General features: G+C 35.5%; 1 protein-coding gene across 1 annotated transcript in view; it reads left to right on the plus strand.

The window, feature by feature from the left end:
- Positions 1 to 8,104, plus strand: part of snx19a (sorting nexin 19a) — a 64,908-nt gene extending 56,804 nt beyond the window's left edge. The window contains exons 10-12 of the mRNA XM_073840441.1: positions 5,404 to 5,588; positions 5,762 to 5,849; positions 5,994 to 8,104. Coding sequence (XP_073696542.1) covers positions 5,404 to 5,588; positions 5,762 to 5,849; positions 5,994 to 6,123 — 403 coding nt within the window. The 3' untranslated portion in view covers positions 6,124 to 8,104. The remainder of the gene's footprint in view (positions 1 to 5,403; positions 5,589 to 5,761; positions 5,850 to 5,993) is intronic.
- The last annotated feature ends 969 nt before the right edge of the window (positions 8,105 to 9,073 follow it).

Below are 9,073 nucleotides of genomic sequence, written 5' to 3' on the forward strand. Positions count from 1 at the left end.
CAGTCTGAGATACTGCCAAACAGCGGACAAACTGCTAGCACGTTTGTATTTCATCTTCGCTGCTCTAAGCAGTGGTTGCTTGTGGCAACACAGCACTATTCCCTGTGTTTGCATTCTGAGCCGCGAAGAAGAACTGGCTTCCGATTTGCTAGCGGGAAAGAAAAAAAATGGTATCGGATCGGTACGTGGGTTCAAGTACTCGCCGATTCCGATGCTAGATTTTTTTGTGGTATCGGCGGCATTACCGATACTAGTATCGGAATCGGAACAACCCTAGTTTTTTACACTACTATTGAGGATTTTTAACCAAAGTATATTAGAGACTTTTCATTAAGACCCTAAAGAATCATATGAACTTGTGGAAAATGGGCATCCGATGACCCCTTTAAGAAATCTAATATACTGATTTGCTGTTCAAGAAACATTTCTTCTTATTATCAGTGTTAAAAACAGTTGTGCAGCTTAGTATTTTGTGGAAACCATTATACATTTGACTTGAAATGAATTAAGTAGATTTCAGTAAGGATGTTGAAATATGTGCAGTGTTTTGTCTTTTCCCTTTTCCCCTTTTCTTTCTGACCATTTCTTTTATGCACACACACATCCACCTGCATACAGAGATTGTTAGATAAAAACCTGTCAGGGAGTCCGATTTGATTATTTTTCTATTTATACTTGTACTAGAACATACTGTTGTATAACCCAACACTTTTGTGGTTTTTGTGTTATCTGAACTAATGCCCCGCCATATTTTCTTTTATGTCTTGGCAGAAGACTGTGTGATGAAAATCAAAAGCAATAAAACATTTCTTTTTAAGCACGAGGAGGTTAGGAAAAAAAGGCAATGTGGGAATGAGAGAAAGTAATGCATAATGTTATGCTTTGCAACTTGTTTGGAAGTACAGTACTTTTTTATTATGAAAATACTTGGACAATGATCATTTGGAGCTGTTAGATAAGTCTCACAGAGGTTATATGTCATGTCTCAACGTTTGTTTTTCAATATGATTCAGTGCAGAAACTGTCAGTCAGGTATTAGCAGAAATTCTGTATTCCGTCCACAAACATTCATATAATTTTTAAACATAAACTGTCTGTAAACTTCCTAATGCACCCTATGTAGTCTGATTCATAAACAAATGACCCTTAAGAGTTGGTTCTTTTGATGAATTATTTTAAAAAAATCAGTTTGACTGAGTCTAGAAAATTTTTCTGAATGAAGTCTACTATATTCTCATGAACTGCAAGTTCCATGTCTTTAGATCAATATAGCTGAAGCAAAATATAACAAATAACAAAATATACAGTCATGTCTTGTTCATAGTTTATAGCTTACCCTAATGCAATGAAACTGGTAAGTAGGCCTACACATATAAAGTAATAATAATATGACAAGGGAAAAAATGTGTTATTTGTTTCCTCATATTTGACTGGAAGGTTTTTTGTGGTCTTATTATTGATTACCTATTTCCAGCCTGTTTGTTTAGTTTGTGTCTTTGCATGCACAAGTGTGTGTTTGACTGAGGCATGCGTGGGCATGCGTTTGTGTGGTCGTTTCCACAAAAAAGTATTTCAAGAAATGTATATCAATCATATTCATTTCTGAATTACAGTTTCCTACAGTATGTTTATGTGTGTATGTCTGTCTCAGTGTTTCTTTGTTTGTGCGTAGTGCAAAGTAAACACACATCATTCTGGCCGCTATTTCTGGAGAGGAGGCACGCGACCCTAGAGACCGGTTTAGCTCCCCACTGTCAATCACACAGATGACATGCAAAGAGCTCGGGGGACACGTGCACCACACGGCAGAGAAATGGAAAAATAAACAGATATGTATGGAGTTATTTATGTGCCAAAATTAAACAAACAAATACAGCGTTTTGCAAACAAACACAATCTGCTTTGCAAAGAAAAAATTGACTTTCAAACAAACAAAAAGTACTATGCACAAACACAAGTCAATTTGAGAGAAAATGCAGATGTATTACAAATATATGCATTGTGTGTTGCAAATATGTATATTTTTTGTGAGGAAAACTTGGTTTCTCACACGTGTACAGACAGATTTTCTCACAAATGCGTCCATATCTTCTCACAAATGCAATGGAGCAACTTCCTCTTGCAAAACAGCAGATGGCGCTATCGTTCAATTTACTCTATTCTCCCGAGACCTCGAACGTGTTTATATGGTTTACCTGTGTTGGCTAGAAGGTATACATCTCCGACCAGAAGACTAACAATGAAATTAATTTTTCTACCTATTAGATTGTGTTTTTTTTTTTAATGTCTACACCTACCCCAACCCTAAACTTAGCCCTTACTATAATACAAAAACAGTATTATTGTTGTACAGTGTGATAATAATAACGTTAGATTGATGTGCGCATGCCCAGTAGCGAATCCTGTCTCCCTTCTAGCAAAAACCGGTTTACCCTTATGTCCCAGAGGAATATGAGTGGGGAACAGGTGAGTTTCTGCCATACTATATTTATAATTAAACATTTGATGTTTTCACAATGCTGACTCCACCACAATGTCAGTGAAATTCAAAATATCTTCTTTAAAGTGGTTAAGGCTACTGATCAGTTAATGGCTTGGCATGGCTAAACATTTAAGCTCGGCCTTTTTAACATTTATCAGTTCTCCGAACCTATGCTGGATCGCGGGATATAAAAAATATATTTGATATACTATATAATATATTATATATTATTATTATATATTGTATATTATATACTTTTATGTAATTTGTCCATATACGATTTTTTGTTGCTGCAACTTTTAGCAGGTAACACTTTGCAATAACAGTACATGAATTATCATGCATTAATTCGTGAATTAGTAATTTCTTGACTATGAACTAATGATTAGTTAAGACATGTATTAATCAAGAACTAATGAAGAACTAACGTAACTACGACATGAGTCACATGAATTACTGCATGAATGCAATAGCCTACTGCTAGATATTTTGAATTTCACTGACATCGTGGTAGAGTCAGCATTGTAAGAACATCAAATGTTTAATTATAAATATAGTAAGGAAGAAACTCACCTGTTCCCCTCTCATTATCCTCTGGGAAATAAGGGTAAACCGTTTTTTTAACGTTATTATTATCACACTGTACAACAATAATACTGTTTTTGTATTATAGTAAGGGCTAAGTTTAGGTCTCGGGAGAATAGAGTAAATTGAACGATAGCGCCATCTGCTGTTTTGCAAGAGGAAGTTGCTCCATTGCATTTGTGAGAAGATATGGATGCATTTGTGAGAAAATCTGTCTGTACACGTGTGAGAAACCAAGTTTTCCTCACAAAAAGTATACATATTTGCAACACACAATGCATATATTTGTTATACCTCTGCATTTTCTCTCAAATTGACTTGTGTTTGTGCATAGTACTTTTTGTTTGTTTGAAAGTCGATTTTTTCTTTGCAAAGCAGATTGTGTTTGTTTGCAAAACGCTGTATTTGTTTGTTTAATTTTGGCACATAAATAACTCCATAGATATGTTCAGCCAGCTGTTAGCAGAACACTGGCCCCTCCTGACCCAACGCTTACTAACTCTCATGCACTTGTGGAGTTTATTTTGTTTTCTTTGCCTGATTGTAAAGTGTTCGGATCTGTTTTAGTGGCGAGGATTGTTGTGCATAATATTAGCCTTGAGATTTCAAAGAAAGTAACAGAGGGATAAAGATAGAGGTGATGACAGGGCTCAGCTGGAGTGGCAGTGAATAGGTTATAGTCCAGTGCAGTTGACATTCGAGACACATGTATCACATTTTCAGACAGGAGGAGTGTAGGTGCTGAAGTCTTTGTAAAGACTGCATTTGCCATTACATAACCGATTTTTAAATTAAGGTTTCATGACTGCACTATGACTGGCTATCTATACAGATTTCCTCATTAGATTGCGATTTACAAGCTCTCATTTTGATTCAATGTTTTGATTCAATTTCCATACTTTTTGCTATTCAGCTATTATGTCAGTTTTGAGAATTTCACTCTCTGCTAATGCTTATTCATTAAAAGAACCAGCTCATAAGAGTTATTTCTTTCAGGGCTGTACTGTCACACTGTATGATTTTGATTCACTAAAAAAGAATCAGCTCATAAGAGTCAATTGTTTCTGGAATTAGGTTATACTGGTCATGCTGTATGTTTTTGATTGTCTAAGAGAACCAGCTCATAAGAGTCAGGTATCACACTGACTGGTCATGCGGTATGTTTTAAATTCTTCAAAAAAGCACCAGTTCATAAGAGTCATTGGTTTGTGAATCGGAATACACCTTTCATGCTGTATGCTTTTCATTTACTAAAAAGAACAGACGCACAAGACTCATTTGTTTTGGGAATCTGACTACACTGTTAACAAAAATGTTTTTGATTCACTAAAAAGAATCAGCTCATAAAAGTCATTTGTTTCTTGAATCAGGTTGCACTGGTCACACTGTATGTTTTTTGATTTTCTATAAAGAATCATCTCATAAGAGTCACTTGTTTAGAATCAGGCTACTCTGGTCATGCTGTTTGTTTCTGATTCACTAAAAAGCACCAGTTCATAAGAGTCATTTGTTTGTGAATAGGGATACACTTTCTAAACTGTATGTTTTTGATTCACTAAAAAGAATCATCTCATAAGAGTAATTTGTTTCTGGAATCAGGTTGCACTGGTCACGCTGTATGTTTTGAATCTCTAAAAGAACCGGCTCATAAGAGTCACTTGTTTCAGGAATCGGGCTACATCGGTCATGCTGTATGTTTCTGATTCACTAAAAAGCACCAGTTTATAAGAGTCATTTGTTTGTGAATCGGGATACACTTTCCATACTGTATGTTTTTGAAAGAATCATCTCATAAGAGTCAATTGGTTTGGAATCAGGTTGCACTGGTCACGTTGTATGTTTTTGATCCTCTTAAAGAACCGACTTATAAAAGTCACTTGTTTCGGGATTCGAGCTACACTGGTCATGCTGTATGTTTTTTGGGAATCAGGCTACACTGGTCACACTGTATGTTTTAGATTCACTAAAAAGAACCTGCTTATAAGAGTCACTTATTTCAGGAATTGAGCTACACTGGTCATGCTGTATATTTTCTATTCACTAAAAGGAAACAAGCTCATAAGAGTCACTTTGTGAATCTGGCTACGCTTTTTGCACTGCATGTTTTTAAATCACTAAACAATTTGTTTTTTGGGAATTAGGCTACACTGGTGACACTGTTTGTTTTTGGTTCACTAAAAAAGAACTGTCTTATAAGAGTCCTTTACAGTTGAGTAAGTTGGACCTTAACATAATTTAATTCATGAATTAAACTAATTATGCTGTACCTCATCAAGAAGTTTATTTGGAAACTCCTCAGAATCCTAAGGTCCGTTCTCTCTTTTTGTCTTCGTGAGGTGGTTAGACGTAGGTATAGCCCACCTAACCAGTGCCCCATGCTGGGTGATCTACCTGCGTGTTCTCCAGGATGCAGTGTGGCCTGGAGGTGAGCTGCCTGCGTTGCCTCGGCCAGAGAAGAGCCCAGAGCAGAGAGAGAAGACAAGACTCCAATGCCTGCACTGCCTCATGCAGCTGTTCCCAGGTCAGTTCATACCACAACACTGAATGGAAGATCTTCAGAATGATTGAGCTGGATTGCCTTCATTCCCATTTAGACACATTTGTTACATTGTACCTATCATTGTAACTCGTGCATCAAGAGCTTGCATTACATGCAATCATAAAATTGTTGTTTGTGTTTTGTATGAATTGTAGAGTTAATTACAGACATCCTCGGCTCTGAGAAATGCAGGCTGGTGTGGGAGCATGTTCTGGAATCTCTGCAGGACCCCAGTATTAACAGGTTTTATTTTCTACATTCATAATAGTCCTAACAACAAATAATCTTCAATGATCTCTCTTGTTGTATAGTGTATAAACCCAATAGGCTGGAAATAATTGCCTGTTAACTAATAACTCTTCTGTTGTTTTGTATGGGACCATTTAGGCACTTGGTTTACTGTATTTTTGACCTGCTGCTGGAGTTCCTTGTTCCAGAATTTTCTGAGGAGACGTTCCAGAGGTCTTTGCTTCAGAGTCTCCCTGGAGATGTAGACAGAACACCATCATCCGCCTAAGGACGCTATGTTTCTTTTCCTTCCTCTTTCTGAATGCAGTGGTTTTGAAATGAGGACATTTGGATGTGTTTTTATCACTCTGGCTTATCAGTTTGGCTGGCTTTGTAGACAGCTGTTCTTTGTGGCTCTCTAACTTGCTATTCGAGTTAGGTTAAATGGTTTTAGTTCAAATAGGTTTGGAGTAGAAGTTCAAAATAAGGTTTAAGGCAATTTACCAACAATCTTTGGTAATTACATTTCACATCATAGTCCTGGCAGACCACTCGAATAAACTTTGGAATGTAATCACAGTGCATTTTATATATTTATACAGTATGCACTGTTTTGAGGATGGATGCTGTAATGACTTTAACGTGGATGAAAATGAGGCTGTGAGGGACAGATTTAAAAATGGCACACGCTGTATTAAAGCCCTAAATAACATAATTTTCACAACTCACAACTTTCAAAACTGTTGTGCACTATACGTTTACACAGCCTCGTTTTCATTCCTGTCAAAAACTAAATATGGTGCTATTCTGACTAACGTAAACAGGAGAATGGAAACATTTTAAAGAAATGTATTTTTGATTGTTATTTATATATTATTCTTATTATATATTATGTATATTATTATTCTTCTGAAACGACCTTCTTATGTTCTTTTTTTAATCTATAGCGTTCTTTTTCTGAGACTTATTATCTTTTCCTTTTTCCAGTAATTAGTGCATACTGCAGAGCATAATATTTTTATTTATATTATAGCAGATACGCATCAGCACACTTTTCCAATATTTCCTGTCTGAGGAACCACAGACGGCTCAAATTCTTCATGGACATTAACATTTGTCAAATATGCGATTTATCATTGCTGGGAATAGGCCTATTTTTAATTGTTTAATTTGTAGTCTCTGCTCTGTGTGGTTTATAGACAAAACATGAAGAGGGGTCATTGAAAATCCCTTCTTGGCAATCTGATTGTTTGGATATTTTTGTCCTCCCTGTGACTCTTTGAAATGAACAAACAGCAGATGTCTGAAAGTATTAGTAATAAAAGTATTCATTTGCATAAAATGGAATAATAAATTAGCAGTTTCTGTATACACTGCCATTCACAAATTTGAGGTATTTTTATTATTTATGTCAAGAATATTCTCAGCAAGGACACATTAAACTTATCAAAATAACTGTAAATTCATTTACAATGTTTCAAAAGATTTCTATTTCAAACAAATGCAGATTTATACATTTATAAATGTCTTTAACTTAGTCTGAGAGTGAACAGAGCCCAGCAAGATCAATGGAGAACCACCAGTAAGTCCAGGATTAGACTTAATCTGGCTGCTGTAACAGTGAAGTCCATACCTAAAATGGCCAGACTGCTATTTCCACATTACCTGGCCTTGCGAATAGCTTCAGAGTTGGACAGAGTTGTTTTAAACTTTTGTAACCAAGGCCAAGCTTATTAAGGAAGCCAGCGAAGCAGAATTAGATTAAATTTCTTGTTATTTTCATTCTTGCATGCATAGCCATCAGATGTCTGGGGCTATAATAAAACCCATATGCTATTATTTGGTGGTTTGCTAAACACACATTCTAGAGGCACTTTGTGTACTTGTCTCAGATGCTGGTTTTGAAACCTAGCTGGATTCACTCACTAGATTTACGAGCATGATGACTGCATGATCGCAACAGGTGTACAGAGACTTCAGATTCAAACACCAGATGTAATGTTTTCAACACTCTTTTAAAACAAATAGCCAGAACTAAACAGTGGACAACACAAGAATTCAAACAATTGTCTGGAAGACAAATTGTTATTTATATGTATTCCTTGTATTTGCTCATATTTGTGAATAAACGCTTCCTACTGAGCTATGGTCACTGGGCAAATACATTAAATATACACAATAATGTTCAATGACATTTCATTTATCAATATTCATGGTTTATTCTTGTGTCAGCATATAATTAAGGAAATAAAGGCAATTTTTCAAATTTATCAAAGCTTGTGATTCTGCATTTATCTTTTTGACAGATTATTACTGTACCAAAGTAATGCCTGTATTGTGTGAGGGGCATTTACCAGAGCGTAAAGAAAATTATATTTTCTGAGGAAAACATTTCAGGATTTCTCTCCATATAGACGACTTCTCTGGTATTCCCGAGTTTGAACTTCCAAAATGCAGTTTAAATGCAGCTTCAAAGGGCTCTAAAGCCACGGAAGAAGGTCTTATTTAACAAAACGATTATTTAATTTAAAAAAAAAAAAAAAAAAATAGACAATTTATATACTTTTAACCTCAAATGCTCGTGTACTCTGTGTAATCTGGTTCATGCCAGTTAGGGTATGTCGAAAAACTCCCATCTTATTTTCTTCAACTTCAAAATCATCTTCATATTATGAAAAAGTAAAAATAAAAAAAAAAAAATAAAAATAGATGGTACCAAAAATGGTTCTTCTATGGCATTGCTGTGAAGAACCTTTTAAAGCACCTTTTTCTTTTAAGAATGTAGGATGATTTTGAAGTTGGAGGAGAAAATGAGATGGGAGTTTTTTGACCTACTTTAACTGTCATGAATCGGAATACACAGAGTAACACAAAGCTAAACAAGACAAGCATTTGTGACCCTGGACCACAAAACCAGTCTTAAGTCGCTGGGGTATATTTGTAGCAATAGCCAAAAATACATTGCATGGGTCAAGATTATTGATTTTTCTTTTATGCCAAAAATCATTAGGGAATTAAGTAAAGATCATGTTCCATCAAGATTTTTTGTAAAATTCCTACTGTAAATATATCAAAATGTCATTTTTGATTAGTAATATGCATTGTAAAGAACCTCATTTGGACAACTTTAAAGGTGATTTTCTCAGTATTTTGATTTTTTTGCACCCTCAGATTCCTGATTTTCAAATAGATGTGTCTCGGCCAAATATTGTCCTATCCTAACAAACCATACATCAATA

Source organism: Garra rufa, chromosome 5 (assembly GCF_049309525.1).
Source record: "Garra rufa chromosome 5, GarRuf1.0, whole genome shotgun sequence".
Taxonomy (NCBI): Eukaryota; Metazoa; Chordata; class Actinopteri; order Cypriniformes; family Cyprinidae; genus Garra; species Garra rufa.